The 18,455-nt window shown below is 43.1% G+C and overlaps 2 protein-coding genes across 3 annotated transcripts; one reads left to right on the top strand and one right to left on the bottom strand.

The window, feature by feature from the left end:
• Positions 1-28: 28 nt before the first annotated feature.
• On the bottom strand, positions 29-5,608 carry c8h17orf75 (chromosome 8 C17orf75 homolog). Its single transcript, XM_018756925.2, has 10 exons — positions 5,184-5,608; positions 4,485-4,559; positions 4,148-4,273; positions 3,859-3,990; positions 3,470-3,527; positions 3,279-3,398; positions 2,667-2,731; positions 2,247-2,386; positions 2,015-2,118; positions 29-1,390 (listed from the first exon to the last, which is right to left on the bottom strand). Exons 1-10 carry the CDS (start codon positions 5,309-5,311, stop codon positions 1,172-1,174), a joined length of 1,167 nt encoding a protein of 388 aa, XP_018612441.1. The 5' UTR covers positions 5,312-5,608; the 3' UTR covers positions 29-1,171.
• Positions 5,609-5,839: 231 nt separating this feature from the next.
• Positions 5,840-11,575, top strand: LOC108937141 (BUB3-interacting and GLEBS motif-containing protein ZNF207-like). 2 transcript variants are annotated; one of them, XM_018756902.2, is made up of 11 exons: positions 5,840-5,979; positions 6,661-6,787; positions 6,884-7,022; positions 7,963-8,142; positions 8,412-8,487; positions 8,590-8,660; positions 9,030-9,190; positions 9,492-9,584; positions 10,098-10,334; positions 10,546-10,684; positions 10,954-11,575. In XM_018756902.2, exons 1-11 carry the CDS (start codon positions 5,939-5,941, stop codon positions 11,112-11,114), a joined length of 1,425 nt encoding a protein of 474 aa, XP_018612418.1. In that variant the 5' UTR covers positions 5,840-5,938; the 3' UTR covers positions 11,115-11,575. The 2 variants fall into 2 exon arrangements, with proteins under 2 accessions (XP_018612418.1, XP_018612420.1); XM_018756904.2 differs by lacking the exon at positions 9,492-9,584 and having other exon boundaries at positions 10,954-11,574.
• Positions 11,576-18,455: the final 6,880 nt, after the last annotated feature.

Here is an 18,455-nt window from a genome sequence, read left to right as displayed (position 1 = left end):
CATCAAAAATTCACCCGACAGGACATGCCATTTGTTTTTATTTATATTACGTCACCGCTTCATGAAAGACAATGTTACACAAAAGAAATGATGCATTGCACGGTGAGGTGGTCATGCGCCGTTAGCAGGGTTAGACATAAGTGGTGTGTTGTCAGTCAGCGGAACCTCACTTTCATTAGCTGAACCTTCATCACATGACACCACTGTCATGACTTTCAAGTGACATGTTTCTTTCAGTGTTACTGTTAAAATATACATTGTTGGCGAGACCCTTTACTGCAGAAGTAAACAGACGTAGCATCATATATCAATGGAAGGGGTTCATTATTTTAACTCAAGCAGTAAATGCCTCAAGAGGTAAATATAAATGTAGTCTTCATTACCGGATATAACAACATCAAATAAAACTTTAGGATGCAGAAAATCATGTACATCATTTAACAAAATCACAGCTGTAAAATGCATTATCTCAAATGCAAACTTCTTGGTACTAAACACAGTCTGTAGTGCATGCATGTAAATTTGTGGAAATTACACAGTATTTCATCACAAATGTTTTGTACACTTGAGCTTAAGTACAGAATACAAACAAATGACCACTGTCTGCATCAATACTAAGGAAACTGAGCTGACAGCAAAGAGCTAATGACTGTTTTGCTACAGGTTGACATCAAGATACATTTTTCCCTTCAGTTTTTTGTTTTCTCAAAAAAAAATTAAAAGCTGGAACAGAATACACTTATTTTAACATGCAAGTTAACTAATTTATAGAAACAACAAAAGTAATGGTAGGAATTGGTCCTTAACTTAGTCACAGTTCAAAGGTAATATTTGAGATACCATGTGATTTTCTGTCCTTACTTTTATTGGAGGCTGACAGTGTGGCTTAGTATGGCCTCATGGAAGTATTTATATCCCCATGGCCTACAAATGAGCCTGGATGGCAAAGCAAGGATTTCTGTCATGTTATCCCTTACTGTCCAGTAATTTATTTTCTTAGCAGACAATTTTATCCAAGTGACTCGTGTCAATTTAACCTCTTACTTTAATAACTCTAGTTCAACAAGAGTATTCCACTCAGGGATACAACAGAAGCGGCTGCTTCCAAAACCTGAACCCTAAACGTAATCAGATCTCAGCTCCAGCTCCTTTGCTGCTATTCTGCTGTACATCAGCAGCGGACACCCTGAGCCTGCTCGCCGAGGAACTCCTCCAGCACCCGGATGATGCTGCAGGCCTCAGGCAGACCGCTGTGCTCGGCCCGTGCATTTCGCAACAACACATCGCCATTCCCGCAGGCCTGAAGAAAAAGGCAGCAGCGGAACAGTGCATAGTGGCTCATCTCTGCCTGGCGGACGAATCTCTTCAGGTTGTTCATGTCCTGAATGGCCTGTGAGCAGGAAATATTATGGCTCTATCGTCATACGATACTGTGTGCAACCCTCTGTATTTGCTAACACAAAGTACATTAAAGGAATATGGACAGCAGTCTGTCTAAATCCATGGAATTCATGCCTGCCAATTGGCTGGCAGCGCACCTGAACCCAGGTCTGACCTTACAATTCGTAAGCCTAGCAGGTGCTTCACATTGACATTTTTGGGGTGAGCCCCACTGTCTTATGTTGCCTGGCCCAGCAGTGGTTTCCAGTAACCAGAATTTGTGCAGGGTACACTTGTTTTTTTTCCTATATCCCCATTCTCAAATATGGCCATAAGCTTTGGGAACTGGCCAAAATCCTCATCAGGAACAGCACAACGTAGCATTTATCCATATGTCCGAGCTGGACATTTTCCTGAATCAAAGTTTAGCAATCTATTTGAAAGGTTGAACAGATGGTATCTTCCTGTCTCGGAACAGGCAATCTTTTGGCCATGCCCGCAATTAAAGAATACTATTCCTAACTAAAATTTTTAATACGTGTGTTTAATACCTCTGCTGCCCTCCAGAATAAAAGTGAAATGCAACATAAGTCAATAATTGCCTATGGGAAACTGAAGGATGGTGAAAACGCACCTTGAGCTTGAAGTTCTCCAAGATCTGCCGCAGCAAGAATGGGTTGCAGCGCTCAGCTGCATTCAGGAAGGCCTGGATCCAGTCATCGCAGAAGCGGTTACTGACTGTGGAGAGGGTGAGCAATTGTTTTGAAAACAGCCACAAGCAACTATGTGAAAAGCAGACCGGGACTTCTGCAAGCAGCTCAGTTACACTTTGTTTTAAGCTGGGGATGCTGTAGAACAGGGCAGACCTGCATTGGTGAGGGCTGGCGGGGAGCAGGAGCAGTCGATGAGCAGGTCCACCTGCGACTCTTTGGTGGGGGATTTACACAAAGATGCTGCAGTGGCCTCCTCTGTAGCCAGGCCTTGTAGACTGGCTGCCTTGATGAACCTGCAACCGTAAGAGCAGTTTGGGGTCACTGTGATCCTCAAACTGAATACCACTGTGTCATGGATGGAATAGATTTGATGCTGACAATCTGGCTACAAGTGAACTCTGAAAAAAGTTTGTTTCTCGCACTTATATAGTTACATTCAAGTTATTTCATTCCTTTGATAACCAAGTATACGGTGACTGAAACATTTCATCCAGTACATCTAAGTTCTAAAGGAAATGTTTTCCACTTACATTTTAATGAATGTGGTGTTGGACAGGGCACCTAACCCCTTACCTGGCTATGTCCATCTCGGTTCTCTCGTCTGCTCCACTAACTTCCACATGGGTGTGACTGAGAGCCTTTGACATTCAACAGGGGCACAAGTAAATCTCATATTGCATTAGACCATGTACACCAGGGTCAAATTGATGTGCTGTATATGGTAGTTGTACACTGGAATAGTTTACCATTTTGCAACACACAATAACCATAATGGGATTATAAAGGCTTAAAGTACAACTATCTCCTATACACATGTATGACTAAGCGGAATTATGCAGCTATCAGACTACTTGGCAGCATGTTACAATGAAATGTGTTTTACTACTTGGGATTTGTGTGATTTCAGTTGTACAGCTAGGATTATATCAGAAAAAAATTTTCATTCCCTTCGATCCCCTTGAATGAATATTACTGCTTTAATTATAAGCCTGTCAGACGTAAATGACAATAGTCTCAGGACGTTAAATTGTCAAATTTCTTTAAATTAGTCAGGATCAGTGTAACTTAACCCCAAGTTCAGATCATTGACTGCACAAGGAAAGAAATCATCCCTAAGTAAAACCTGGACAGACTGAGTTATGAAAGGACTGGAATGCTGATAGCTAGGCATCAGGGGTTACTCACGGCATGGAGCAAGTAGGCAACGTCTCCCTGGACTAGCTGCACCACTCTGTGGACGTGCATAACAGACTCTTCATACCATCGGCTGAGGTAGGGTCTGATCTCAGTCTCCAGATTCTGCAGCTGCAATATCGACACCGAGGCCTCAGTCACACTGCATCCATGGAAAGGTTCAACAAAACACAAGCCCTTACCTCAGGACTCAGACTGCTACGCAGGCCTTGCACATACTTGTCCAGTTCTAGTCTGAATGTTCCATTGGTTAAGAATCAAGGGAATTTCAGAGGCTGACCACTCATTCTATCACAATGAATAAAATGAGAATCCTATCGTTGTAAATTTAATATAGTGCTGGCAGAAATCTATAGAATTGATCAGGTCTCTGTATGTTTCAACTGTTACGTGCAAGCGGTAGGCAACAAACTAGGTTTACTTGAGTCACGTGTCTGTAGCTGTGTCTCTTTCTCTTAATGTAATGCATAAATTGTACTTTTGCTGAGACGTACGTCGCTTTGGACGTCTGCTAAATGAATAAACGTAAATGTAAATGCGCTCATGACTTCAATTTTGGGGGAAAGGATATAGATTGAGGCCCTTCTCTGAGCCACCTAGGAGGCACACAACATAGGCACCGTTGTCCTCGTCTTCAGCCTGATCTTGGGCTCTATCAGGCTCCAGGAGGCAGCAGTAGCAGCCAACTGCCTGTTCTGGCAAGCTGCAATTCCCCAACAAGTTAGACAAGGCTCAGTTTTACGAAGCACACAACATGGCTGCTACATGCTTGAATGGATGACAAACTAGTTTATTGGTTCATGACCCTGCGTGAGAGTAAAACACAACGTCAACTTTTCACCGAGGATCCTTGTCATCACCTGAGGTCCACTGTGGCAATGTTGCCCATCCCCCCAAGAAGGGCTCCTTTGCTCAGGCGCCGGGAAATATAGCAGCGCAACTCTGGTTCGGCCTCCGCGGGCAAGCTGGTGTCCACGAGAGACAGGCTGTAGAACACAGGGCTAGTGAGTACGGGGGTTTTAGATGGATGGGCAGCTTATACAGGACAAACGTTTAGTGGAGTCCGTACCCCAGTAAGGTCATCACGTTGACATGCTGTAGTCCAATAACGAAGGCAAACATTCAGCATCCTTCTTAACACGCTGAAGCACAGCACTAAATTCCACAAAACTGCGGTACAGAGAGAATCATCTTTACCTGAACTCCTCCTGACTTGTTGTAGATTCTGTTCTTCTGTGGCCCTGAGACACATGGTCTTCAGATACGTCAGCCCTAGACAAGAAATGATTTCCCAAACATTGTTTTGTAGCAGTTGTAAGCAGAATGACATTGTTGTGTATTTCAGACATGAAGAAACTATCAACCTCTGATTGAAAGAAACCTCCCCATGGCATATTTTGGAAGGTCACCAATACCAGACTTCTTGGCCTGGAGGCCTTCCACATGCGCTGCTTTCGGTTCAACTCTAAATAGCGTACGATGACGTGGATTGAATTCTGACAAGTTTCATTTGTCAGGTAGTGAGACTTTTTTGGAATTATTAGGTAAACTAGTTATTAGTCTAAAAAGTAAAGTTAGAATCTTGTATATATACTACATACAAACGTTTGAAACGACACTTCTTCGTCAAGAGGAAATGGTTTGCAAAAAAATTAGGAATTCTTTCTTTTTTATTCCCTGCTGCTGGACCAGTTTTGTGTTCTGAAAAACACCCTGCAAACTGTTCTAGCACAAAACACCGTATTATAAATCATTACATCTATACTCAGCGCAGGTATAAATCATCCGTGAGTAAGAGGGTTTCTTTTTTTTTTTTTTTTTGTTTTTTTACAAAACAAAGCCTTTGTCAAAGGTCAGTGCAGGAATACACTTGTCGGACATCCATGCGTGCGATACCTGTTTTGATAGAAATAGATCGAATAATAACAGTTTAATTGTTGCGTTATTTCTTCGTTGTCGAAATCCGTGTCCTTTTCTTCCACGTCAATGGAGTCCTGGAAAGAGGAGGTCTGTGAGGTGAACATTTCGACCAGGTCTCGGCCAACTGCCGACTCCCGCCTCCTGCCAGCTGCTACCTCACTGCTACTGACAGCTGCACAGCCGCACAGCGACGAACGATCGGATTGTTATGATAGTGAGGGTTCCACCGATAAAGTGTCCGTGTTCCACACCGGCTCCCGGCGAATGGTTCCAATGTTGCTGTTATATTAATATCTGTCAAATAGAAAACATTTCAAAATGTAGCCAGGAATTATGGAGTTAGAACTTTACGATCTAACTGAAAATTATGTTGAGTACTATAAATATCCTAAGCATTTTACGTGTTTTAAACTAAGAACTATTGGCAACTTTATTTATGCATATTAAGGAAAAAATAACAGGTACCCATACGGACTGAGGCATTCTATTTCGCTACATTTGACTGGACGTGTAGTTATCGTAATAACATATATACTGCAACAAAGCACAACAGGCGCTCGCAAAACACGTGATCATTACCCTTCGACTGGCGCATGCGTTCTTAAACGCGTCTCAATGCATTGTGGGTAATTTTTTGAGGTCTCAGTTCACACGCCATTTTCTGTAGTAGTCTGGCTGTTTCCTGTGTATACAACGGTAGCATTTGCTTAGAAAGCTTTTTAGGATAAACAATGGGAAGAAAAAAGAAGAAGCAGATGAAGCCATGGTGTTGGTATCCTTTCTTTAGGTGTATGAGAAGCCAAATGTAGTCAAAAGGGATTTTGTTAGGCCCAGGCTCAGCCCTGTGTGTGCGGCTTGTGACAGATTCTGAATCGATAAATATAATTAAAGACTATATTTTTACTGTGTTGTGAGAGGGAAGGGGCGGCTATTTTCGAAGTGGTGATTATGATCACCTATCCGTTATAAGCTAGTGAGCAAAAACTTATCGAAAATGGTTAGAAGCTTGTTGAGTGGAGGAGCATCGATGGCTGTATATTAAATTTGTATAATCTTCTTCATTTAATTGTATTCATAAAGTAGAGAAAGTAATATGTGTTACGTTTTAAATCCGGACTGTAGTGTTAGTTTCATGTTGTTTTGGTTAGAACTTCAATTTTTACCAAGAATTATGTAAAACCGAAAAGGCAATTTCGTCACTTCCGGTGTGTCGAATATTTTTGTCCAACCTGAATCTGTTCTGTACTTTGTGACATGATTCTCATCTGTACCTCCCTTTAATAACCATACTATTTATATGCTGCTAACGGTAATAAACTGCTATAGCCACTCGTATGACCATTTCATTCTTTATTTTGACAGCAAATAGGGGTTTAGATGTCGCATGTTAGAAACGGTGTGTTGACCATGACAGTAATTCATTTGGAAGATTTGATCTTAACTCACAACAAAGGTACTGCAACAGAGACTTTGATGATGAGAAGATTCTTATCCAGCATCAGAAGGCAAAACACTTCAAATGTCACATATGCCACAAGAAACTGTATACAGGTCCTGGGTTAGCCATCCACTGTATGCAGGTAAGTTCTAATTAAAATTCTTATTTTTTGAGTTTCACTTTTCTGCTGGTCCTTTACTAAACTAGTCTAATGATCACATCTTTTTTCCATGTGCAGGTCCATAAAGAAACCATTGATGGGGTCCCTAATGCAATACCTGGCCGGACGGATATTGAATTAGAAATCTATGGTATGGAGGGCATTCCAGAAAAAGACATGGAGGAGCGGCGGCGTGTACTGGAACAAAAGACACAAGGTACTTTTGGCACCAATTCAGTGAAGGCTCACTTTATACGGTCATAGCCGCTGACAGTGCTTCATAAATACTGCTCAAGTCACATGGATTGGGGGGGGGGGTTCCTTGAGCTTTTCTTTTTAAGTTGTACGTCTCTTTGGAGAAAAGTGCTGAGTAAATGTAAAATTGGATTTGTCAGAATGTGCGCAATCCACAGTGACTGCAGGTCATCAATTCCTGCCTCTTGCTAAAATACCCTTCGTAAAGTTCTGAGTGATGTGGTGGCACAGAGTGTTGCACTGTTGTCACAGCCCCTGGGTGGTGCGAAAGGGCATCTTTTCGATCCCCACTCCGTCTGTGTGGAGTTTGCATATTTTCCCCTCGTTCATGTTTCCTCCCAGTGCCCCAGTTTCCTTCCAGAGTACAAAGACTCATGTTTCACGTGAATTGGTGATACTAAGTTGCCCATAGTTTGTGTGCTCGTGTGCGTGCGTGTACGTATGAGTATGTTACTATGGTGTGTTATGTGTGATAGACTCTTAACACACGAGCTACAGTTTACGAGCTACAGTTTGTTACTTTGGGTGAAACCGTTAAGGCTGAATATAGCATAGTGTTTATTGTGAGTGGCATTGTAAGAGGGAAGTATCTGCTAAATGAATAAATGTACCCAAAAGCTGTTCCAGTAAAAAATTACCCAGCTTCATAAATGGGCAATTTATGCTGAAATTTTCATCTAGATGAATAAGTATAATGTATTGCTAAAGCATCCAGATTTATAACGTGAAGGCTGCTGGTTCAAGTCCCAGAAGGAGACAGCCAATAGTTGCTGTAATTAAGCTGTTAAGATAAAATTGGACTTTGATTTGAATAAAAGCATTAGCTAAGGGGGAGAGTAATAATGTAAGTTTTTTTCAGGTTTGACCACTGTATTTATATATTTTTTTTTATTTTTAACCAGAGAGTCAAAAGAAGAAGCAGAACAATCAAGAGGACTCTGATTATGAAGATGATGAGGAGGCTGGTCCCTCTTTTCAAGCACCTGCCACTCAGCCTCAGGCAGGCTTTACCCCCACCATGACCCAGCCAGGCATGACTCCAGTCTCCGGAGCTCCAGGAATGCCTCAGGGTGCTTACTCAGGTATGCAAACTGTAACAGTCTCTTTTTAGTTACTTGGCACTTTGCTGTGCCCTGTGGAATTTGAGAGATTTTCAGATTCAGAACTCTGTATTGATGGCCATTGGTCTGAATATCCCGTGATTTTTTCTGTCAATTTAGAGTGACTTTTTCAGTTTGCTAAATAGTAGCAAAGTAGTAGGCATCCCTTTTAGTCAATGTAGAAATGAAGCTCTGTTGTTCAAGGCAAAAGGGATGCTAGTACAGAAGCTGGTTATGTTTTCCCTTTTCAGGCATGCCTCCCATGATGCCAGGCGTGCCACCTATGATGCCTGGAATGCCCCCTGTAATGCCAGGCATGCCCCCAGGGTAGGTCTTCCATTGTCAAGGGGACAGTATCCCTGTGTCCTCTGTGGAGGAAGATGTTACCTTGTTCTATTGTCTGTGTTTGTGACTCCCATGTTTTAACAGAATGATGCCAATGGGTGGTATGATGCCCCCTGCACCAGGGATGCCCCCTATGATGCCAGGAATGCATCCAGGTGGGTTTCCGTTGTCTGGGCCACCTTATTTGCATTATTGTCTCTACTGTTTCCAGACTCTTGTGAAAAAGCAGACTCGTGACCATGAGCCATGTTACTTTTTTGCTTCCTTATTCTGTATTTAAGACTTGCTTAAAAATGCCAGTCCCCAAGAAATGCATGTTTGCGTTAGCGAGTCTGGTGATAAGTTTCCAACTCATGTAATAAATGAGTGCTGAGGATTTTAAGATGCATGTTTGTTGCCTAAGGTCAGTAGGACAAAACTGAGCTCATTGATACCTCTGCTGTTAGACCTTTGTTAAGGCCGAATGAGTATTCTGAATGATATGGATTTGATACTACAGTGTGTCCCCCCACTCCCCCGGTCAGGTATACCACATCCCATGGACCACCGGGCAGGTATGTCTCATATGCCCCAGGGCCCCACTGTCACAGCACCCGGCATGCTCAGTGGGCCAGCGGCGCCTATAGCCACAGCACCTGTGGCCCCACCTGCTGTCACCAAACCACTGTTCCCCAGTGCAGTCCAGGTATGGTGTAACCCACCTGCTCTGTGGGTGGCTGCATGGAATTCTGTTACAAGTGCTTTTTTTAAACATTATTATTGTTTTTAGAATTTTTTTCCCCCACAATTAGAATCTAAATGGTCTTATGGGATTTATGATTTGCACAAATAATGGTGATAACTTATAGACTAAAAAGTTGAGTTGGTGGTTAACATGGATTAAACCACCACCTTTCCTAAGATCTTTTTCCCTGCGACTTGTAAGGCTGCAGTTGGCAAACCTTCCTGCCAGGTGTTTTACCCTCTGCAATTTTTTCATGCTGCAGATGGCGACTCGTGTTCCAAGCACAAGTACAGCCTCTCCAAGTACAGATATGCTGTCAGCGTCCCCTAAACCTCTGTTTCCTAGCACGGCACAAGTACGCAGAAGTCAGTTTGTGAGCTTAGGGCTAAGCTGAAAGGGCACAGCCTTGTAATAGCATACAGCAAATTGCTTGCACTAAAGCTGAGGTGCTATTCATAATCATCACTCACGCCTTACAAATTTCACAATGCAGTGTTTGGCAGAATGTGCTTTGCCTACTTTAAAAAGGTGGTTCTTAGCATTTAGGCACCTTGCTGCATGTGTGAGAAAGATAACTTCAGTATGCAGGAGAGAAAAAGAAAACTTAAGCGTTTCAGTTCCATTAAACTTTATCTACATAAATCCAAAGACAGAATTTGATTTCAGATTTTATAACCCCCCTTTACCCCAGTGCTGTATTTGTGGAGATTTATGCGCCATTGTTTTAAGTTTTCCACCAAACAATGTATCAATGTGGACATTGTACCCCCAGCAGTTGTTTTGGAGTGCTGTGGCATTTAGTGCAAGTGTGAGTTCATAGCATCAAACCCAAGCCCGGATTGGCTCAAGCCTCCTCCCCTCCACGCAGACGCAGCCAGCAGTGTCAGCGCCAGTTGGTGCAGACTTCAAGCCCCTGGGGGCACCTGCTGCATCCACTGATCCACCAAAGGCTACGTTCCCAGCGTACACCCAGCCCTCTCCCTCTGCCGCTAATGCTAACAGTGCTGTGTCCAAGCCGGCGACCCCTGTGACAAGTAAGCCTGCCACCCTCACTACCACGAGTGCAACCAGTAAGTTGATCCACCCTGATGAGGATATCTCACTGGTAAGTTCTGCATTACATCGTTAACTTTTCATTTTGCCCTTTAACAGTAAGTAATGTACCTGTAATATTTAAGTACTTAATATATAATGCAATCCTCTGTATGTATGTATTTCTTCTCATGCGTAATTTTTTTTGGCCAATCAGTAGACCCTGTTGCCAGCAGCTTTAACACCTCTCTTTGTTTTTTTATGTTGTCCTTTTGGCTTAATAGGAGGAAATGCGAGCTCAGCTGCCTAGGTATCAGCGGAATATCCCCCGGCCGGGACAGGCCCACTTGTCTGCCCCGCCGGGTGCACCAATGGGGCCCATGATGCCCCCGCAGCAGCCTGGGATGAGGCCCCCCATGCACGGTATGCCCTTTATAGCTTGTCCCCTAACTTGCCCTGTATGCATTAGCTGAGCGGTACCACTATTTACATTTACTATTTGACAAGCGTAATGGGGTTTGACTAGGAGCCTTGTTATGCCAAGGAAGGGTAACTTCTTTCAGAGAGCAGGTGCTGTTGCTTGTTTTCAGCTGAGAGCCCAGCTCATGCTGATGCATGGTGAGACTTTAAGCTGTCCTTATTAAAAATGTGATGTGACTTACTGCAACACGATGTTTTTGTCTGTGTTACAGGACAATACAGTGGTCCACCACAGGCGATGCCTGGGTACATGCCAGGTGGGATGCCTCCGTATGCTCAGGGACCCCCAATGGTGCCTCCTTATCAGGGCGTACCCCCTAGACCACCTATGGGTATGAGGCCTCCAGTAATGTCTCAGGGTGGTCGATATTGAAGCCTGACCAGCAGATCGCACTAGGTTTGAAGATTAATGCACCCCGTATAGTCCCCAGCCTGTCTGTGTTTCAGTAGCAAATCTGGTAAGAAGCATCTCAGCCTGCAGTGGAAGAAGAGGATGCCAGGGTTAGTAAAGACGGTTCAGTTTTATGTACTATGGATTTGCTTCGGCAAACACTTTTGATACTTTGCCCCCATTAACTTCAGGTTTTGAAAAGTAAAATTTAGTCTGTACTGTTCGTAGTCATCTGTTGAAGGCACTGGATCAGCACACACACAATGCTTCCTGCTACTAAGGCGAGTTCTTGTGAGCATGAGCTCTCCCAGTTAGGAGTGCTGTTGGATTGTGTGTCTGACTTGAATTGGTGAGGGCTTCCACCTGTCTGTTTTGTCCTGGACACAAAGTAGTTCACAGAATGACTTGTGCGAATGTTTTCTGTACGGTTGTAAAAATTTATTGTAATAAAATGTGATAAATGTTTCTCTCTTCCTTGAGCTGTACGATTTTACTTTGCCCTGCTTTGTACTGTTTCGATGGGATGGAAAAATGTGAGGAACTTTTTGCTTTTAGGCTAAATCTGTGAATATGTTGCAACAAACCACCCCACACAAGACAAATAGGCAGTACAAAATTTTCATAAATGCTTATAACTATCACAGATTGAGAGGTTGCTCTCTACTGTTCTGGCTTTTTTTTTTTTTTATAACTTCCCTTTGTAATGTGCACATTGCCAGATATTAGGACTGAAATCAGACCAGTTCTATGCTCATCTTTGCACAATTTTCCCGTATTTGCTTGCTTAAAAGTACATTTAAGGCAGGGATTCCAAAAGTTACTCAACACGGTTGTTCCTCCTAACTACAACTCCTGCCCCCAGCTGTTAGAAGTACCCAGCAACCAGTAGGTTTATCTGTTTTGTACATCTTCCATGCTCTTAAAGATCTGTGTTGCAGATGATGCTGGACCTCCTCAAAATTAATCCCATCTACTTTATTGTAACATGTCCCATATTAAGAGACTGACATCTTTTGTCCTGTTTAAATGTGTTGTCCTGGCAACTCAAATGCAAGTTGTTTTGAAAAACCTGAGTTTAACAAAAAGAAGTTCCAGTAATGAGAGAAATGTATAAAGGGCAATGACTAATTAGCTTCCACAAGTATTACAGCATCAAAACCCTTACTTTCACATTTCCATTTATTAGTTAGCAGATACTTTCCTGTTTTAACGTTGTAAAAGGCTGATACAGTTTCACTGTAAGCAGAGAACACGGTGAACACAGAAAAAAACAGGTGTAAAAAGGATCTGGCATGTTTTGGCGTGACTTGTCACTGAGGGCGACCCATGTTTGTGCCCCTGTCGGCCCGCTGTCGCACCCCCACGCTGTGCCCCCTCACCTGCAGTTCTTTCCCCCAGCAGCAGGAGGCAGAAGAGAGATGCCCAGGACCGCCACTGCATCGTGGGTCTTCAGGGAGGGGATTCACAGTGAAGCTCCTCTGTGGGACATTGCTGGAGGCGGGGAGGAGAGGGAAAAGGAAAGAAAGCATGGCGGCCCTAGAGAGACAGGGTGGGGAGGGGAGAAGATGGGATGTGGGAAGGACGCGGTGAAAATGGAAAGTGAAAGGAATGCTGACTGGGCTGGGAAGTGGCCCTGCGTAACTGACATGTTGTGCGGTGATGGGAAATGAGGGAAAGATGTAGAGCTCCGTAACCGGACACCCAGTCGCTCCGATTCCAGACAACAGCAGTAGTCATCGCTGCTCGTCACTGCTCATCCTTCGCCTCTGAGCTGCCCTATGGTGAAAGTGGGGAAGAACCTCTGGATGTTCTGCTGATGCTGAAAGTCTCGTGCAAAACATCCATCCTGGTAAAATGGCAGGACAAGGAAAAAAAATGAGCCACAGGGTGGGGACACCCCGTAAAGACAGATTTAACATTGTTTTAACAAGTGATCCGAAGCAAGGATGACTTTGCTGGCGTATTAAATTCGGAGTCACGCTGAAGTTGAAATGTACGTGAAGTATAAGAAAAGCCTTGGGCTCTTATTTATATCTATATTTACGACGCCCGCCTTTTTAAGTCGCGTTTCCGCTCGGGGCGGAGTGCTGCTTCTAAATCCACAGAAAGCCATCATCTCTAATTTCATTAATGGGCAGCCGTAGTCCAAGTGAAACGAGAATGGCCTTGGAGAGTAGCCTGCACCAGATTTGGATAACTCACCGACAAGTGCTCTCAAAGAGACCCCCTGAAAGGACCATGCAAAAATTTACATCTGTTTACATTTATTAATTTAGCAGATGCTTATCTCCCTATCGATGTACATTTCATAGAAAATACGATGTGTGCATTCCATTAGCAGAAAGAGTCATGCAGACACGTGATTCTTAAGTGGTTTGTTTCTTACCATCATCTGAAGTGATGTACATCACATGAACAGCTGTATAAAACTCCCAAAAAATCAACGATTTCTTCCTAGGAATTTTGTTAAATATATACGTGTTTCAATGATGGGGATCGCCTTGGTAACGCTGAGCAGCAGTGATTTGTACCATACCCGTGATAGACGGCCCCTGTTCTAGAGTCCTACCTCGCTGATTCAACCAAACTCCACATCTCCAACATTTGCAATCACTGCAACTCTAAAATTTTGCTAGGTCGATCGTTTTTCCGAAGAACGCTGCAGGCCACGGCTGACCAATAAATCCTTCCTTCCAGGTATTTACGTAGCTTTTAAGATGTTCTAAAATTGTTACATTATTTGTCTCTTCTGCGTTTATGTATGTATTACAGGCTCTAACATATTTAAAAGCATAATTCAATTTATTTTTATAGCGCACTCTTCTCATGCAGTGACGCAGAGCGCATGAACAAAGGCATAAGGCGAAGATTAATAAAATTAATATAACAAAACATATCCGACAAGGAAACAGTTGACTACAGACTTGCCTAATGTTTATGTGTGTTATATTAGCAATACGCAAACATGAATCGTAAGACTTTTCAACTCACACACATCCTCATTTAGCAGACACTTTTAGAGTTTATAATTATCTATTGATACAGCTAAGTAATTCAGGGTAAATACCTTGCTCAGGTGTACTACAGCTGGAGACAGAGATCAAACCTGCAACTTTTGGATCTGAAGGTAGTAGCTCTAGTCACTATACTACTGCTACTTTGCATTTGTTAGTTTAGCAGATGCTTTGGTGAAAGGGATGTACGTGTCACAGAAAAATGCAAACCGCGAGAGGGAACAACGGGTTCAGTCGCCGCACTTCCACACGGCCGCACCGGTTCGCCAGCTGCTGGAGCGCGCAGCTCTCGCGTGTGACTTGTTCTTTCTGCAGCTGTAGGACCTCAAACGCGTCTTAGCGACAGCGAAAGACGAAGATATTAACGCACACGACTCGGGTCCTTTGTAGCACGAAGGCGACACGCTGAGCACTGGACCACGCAGTTCCCGCTTCATTTAACCCTTCTGTACTTTGAGATGAGCTTCGAACAATTCCATACGTGCTTCGGGCTGCAAGGCTTATATCATTTCTTGTTTCAAGGCTTCACCTCTTGACCCAAAGGAGTACAGAAAGAGTTGAGAGAGCGCTCTCTTCAAATGTTCTGTGGTATTGAAGTTGTGCTTTAAGATACTGAGTTTGTAGTCGGTGGTTCAAGAACTACTAAGGGTAGCAGCTACTCATTCCAGCAGCAGTTTAACAGGTACTTCAGGCTGCCCTCATTTTCTCCATCTCTTCACCTGAAGCATTACTGAGAACTTTGAGAGATGGTTCTTTGTGGTGTTGTACTTATGCATCAAGTCAATCCTTTTAGGGTTGCTAGTTCAAGGTTCACTGTGGGTGATGGCTCATCATTCCATGAGTGGTTTAACATGTACTTCTGGCTCTGCTACTTTATAAGCAATATTTTTTGACCTCAAATGTTACTGAGAAGTTTGTGAGGCCTTGTACACTAGCTCCTTGGTGGTATTCCACTTAAGCATCATGCCAGTACAGGGGTGGTTGCTGGTTCAAAGCCTGCAGAGGATAAAAGCTTCTCATTCTGTGAGCACTTCAACATGAACTTCTGGCCCTGTTATTTTTTAACCAATTGACTTTGACCTGAAGTGTTACTGAGAAGTTTGTGAGGGTATGGGTTCTAGTTCCTTAGTAGTGTTGCACTTTTGCATCACACCCATACTTTTGTGGCTGCTGGTTCAAAGCCTGCAGAAGGAAAAGCTCCTCATTCTATGAGCACTTTAACATGTACTTCTGGCTTTGCTACTTTAAAAGCCAAAGTTTTTGTGGCCTCAAGTGCTACTGAGAACATTGAGAAATGATTTTTTTTTGTGCCTCCTGGGTGGCTTTACACTTATGCATCATGTCACTGCTTTTGTGGTTGCTGGTTCAAGGCTCACTGAGAGCGATAGCATTCCATGAGCAGTTTAACATGTACTTATACCTCTCCTATTTTTTAAGCAATATTTTTTGGCATCAAGTATTACTGAGAAGTTTGTGAGCACCATGACTCTAGCTCCTTGGTGGCATTGTACTTATGCAGCAAGTCACTCACTTTGTAGTTGCTGGTTCAAGGCTCACTGAGGGTAATAGCGCCTCATTCGAGGAGCACTTTAATGTGTCCTTCTTTCTCTGCTTTCTTTTAAGCAATATTTTTTGACCTCAAGTGTTACCAAGAAGATTGAGAGCTACCTTTTCTGTAAATGCTTGGTGGCATTACACTTATGCATCAAGTCAATACTTTTGTAGTTGCTGGTTCAAGGCTCACTGAGGGTGATTGCACCTCATTCTAGGAGCACTTTAATGTGTCCTTCTTCCTCTGCTTTCTTTTAAGCAAAATTTTTTGACCTCAAGTGTTACCAAGAAGATTGAGAGGCATCTTTCTCTATGAACCCTTGGTGGCCTTCCACTTATGCATCAAGTCAATACTTTTGTGGTTGCTGGTTCAAGGCTCACTGAGGGTGATTGCGCCTCATTCTAGGAGCACTTTAATGTGTCCTTCTTCCTCTGCTTTCTTTTAAGCAATATTTTTTGACCTCAAGTGTTACCAAGAAGATTGAGAGGCATTTTTTTCTAGGAACCCCTGGTGGCCTTGCACTTATGCATCAAGTCAATGCTTTTGTGGTTGCTGGTTCAAGGCTCACTGAGGGTGATTGCGCCTCATTCTAGGAGCACTTTAATGTGTCCTTCTTCCTCTGCTTTCTTTTAAGCAATATTTTTTGACCTCAAGTGTTACCAAGAAGATTGAGAGGCATTTTTTTCTAGGAACCCCTGGTGGCCTTGCACTTATGCATCAAGTCAATGCTTTTGTGGTTGCTGGTTCAAGGCTCACTGAGGGTGATTGCGCCTCATTCTAGGAGCACTTTAATGTGTCCTTCTTCCTCTGCTTTCTTTTAAGCAATAGTTCTTGACCTCAAGTTGTTACCAAGAAGATTGAGAGGCATCTTTCTCTATGAACCCTTGGTGGCCTTCCACTTATGCATCAAGTCAATACTTTTGTGGTTGCTGGTTCAAGGCTCACTGAGGGTGATTGCACCTCATTCTAGGAGCACTTTAATGTGTCCTTCTTCCTCTGCTTTCTTTTAAGCAAAATTTTTTGACCTCAAGTGTTACCAAGAAGATTGAGAGGCATCTTTCTCTATGAACCCTTGGTGGCCTTCCACTTATGCATCAAGTCAATACTTTTGTGGTTGCTGGTTCAAGGCTCACTGAGGGTGATTGCGCCTCATTCTAGGAGCACTTTAATGTGTCCTTCTTCCTCTGCTTTCTTTTAAGCAATAGTTCTTGACCTCAAGTTGTTACCAAGAAGATTGAGAGGCATCTTTCTCTATGAACCCTTGGTGGCCTTCCACTTATGCATCAAGTCAATACTTTTGTGGTTGCTGGTTCAAGGCTCACTGAGGGTGATGGCACCTCATTCTAGGAGCACTTTAATGTGTCCTTCTTCCTCTGCTTTCTTTTAAGCAAAATTTTTGACCTCAAGTGTTACCAAGAAGATTGAGAGGCATCTTTCTCTATGAACCCTTGGTGGCCTTCCACTTATGCATCAAGTCAATGCTTTTGTGGTTGCTGGTTCAAGGCTCACTGAGGGTGATTGCGCCTCATTCTAGGAGCACTTTAATGTGTCCTTCTTCCTCTGCTTTCTTTTAAGCAAAATTTTTTGACCTCAAGTGTTACCAAGAAGATTGAGAGGCATCTTTCTCTGTGAACCCTTGGTGGCCTTCCACTTATGCATCAAGTCAATACTTTTGTGGTTGCTGGTTCAAGGCTCACTGAGGGTGATTGCGCCTCATTCTAGGAGCACTTTAATGTGTCCTTCTTCCTCTGCTTTCTTTTAAGCAATAGTTCTTGACCTCAAGTTGTTACCAAGAAGATTGAGAGGCATCTTTCTCTATGAACCCTTGGTGGCCTTCCACTTATGCATCAAGTCAATACTTTTGTGGTTGCTGGTTCAAGGCTCACTGAGGGTGATTGCACCTCATTCTAGGAGCACTTTAATGTGTCCTTCTTCCTCTGCTTTCTTTTAAGCAAAATTTTTTGACCTCAAGTGTTACCAAGGAGATTGAGAGGCATCTTTCTCTATGAACCCTTGGTGGCCTTCCACTTATGCATCAAATCAATACTTTTGTGGTTGCTGGTTCAAGGCTCACTGAGGGTGATTGCGCCTCATTCTAGGAGCACTTTAATGTGTCCTTCTTCCTCTGCTTTCTTTTAAGCAATATTTTTTGACCTCAAGTGTTACCAAGAAGATTGAGAGGCATTTTTTTCTAGGAACCCCTGGTGGCCTTGCACTTATGCATCAAGTCAATGCTTTTGTGGTTGCTGGTTCAAGGCTCACTGAGGGTGATTGCGCCTCATTCTAGGAGCACTTTAATGTGTCCTTCTTCCTCTGCTTTCTTTTAAGCAATATTTTTTGACCTCAAGTGTTACCAAGAAGATTGAGAGGCATTTTTTTCTAGGAACCCCTGGTGGCCTTGCACTTATGCATCAAGTCAATGCTTTTGTGGTTGCTGGTTCAAGGCTCACTGAGGGTGATTGCGCCTCATTCTAGGAGCACTTTAATGTGTCCTTCTTCCTCTGCTTTCTTTTAAGCAATAGTTCTTGACCTCAAGTTGTTACCAAGAAGATTGAGAGGCATCTTTCTCTATGAACCCTTGGTGGCCTTCCACTTATGCATCAAGTCAATACTTTTGTGGTTGCTGGTTCAAGGCTCACTGAGGGTGATTGCACCTCATTCTAGGAGCACTTTAATGTGTCCTTCTTCCTCTGCTTTCTTTTAAGCAAAATTTTTTGACCTCAAGTGTTACCAAGAAGATTGAGAGGCATCTTTCTC

The sequence above is a fragment of the Scleropages formosus genome, chromosome 8 (genome assembly GCF_900964775.1).
Source record: "Scleropages formosus chromosome 8, fSclFor1.1, whole genome shotgun sequence".
Lineage (NCBI taxonomy): Eukaryota > Metazoa > Chordata > Actinopteri > Osteoglossiformes > Osteoglossidae > Scleropages > Scleropages formosus.
This window is presented reverse-complemented; position numbering and strand designations above follow the sequence as displayed.

Excerpts from the sequence above, each read along its gene's own strand:
- c8h17orf75 (XM_018756925.2), bottom strand. The coding sequence starts at position 5,311 with ATGTTCACCTCACAGACCTCCTCTTTCCAGGACTCCATTGACGTGGAA. Across the intron at positions 3,528-3,858 it reads TCAGAGAAGGGCCTCAATCT|ATTCAGACTAGAACTGGACA; the intron begins ATATCCTTTCCC and ends AACCAATGGAAC. Across the intron at positions 2,119-2,246 it reads GCCAGCCCTCACCAATGCAG|TCAGTAACCGCTTCTGCGAT; the intron begins GTCTGCCCTGTT and ends CCCTCTCCACAG.
- LOC108937141 (XM_018756902.2), top strand. The coding sequence starts at position 5,939 with ATGGGAAGAAAAAAGAAGAAGCAGATGAAGCCATGGTGTTG. Across the intron at positions 6,788-6,883 it reads TAGCCATCCACTGTATGCAG|GTCCATAAAGAAACCATTGA; the intron begins GTAAGTTCTAAT and ends TTCCATGTGCAG. Across the intron at positions 8,488-8,589 it reads ATGCCAGGCATGCCCCCAGG|AATGATGCCAATGGGTGGTA; the intron begins GTAGGTCTTCCA and ends ATGTTTTAACAG.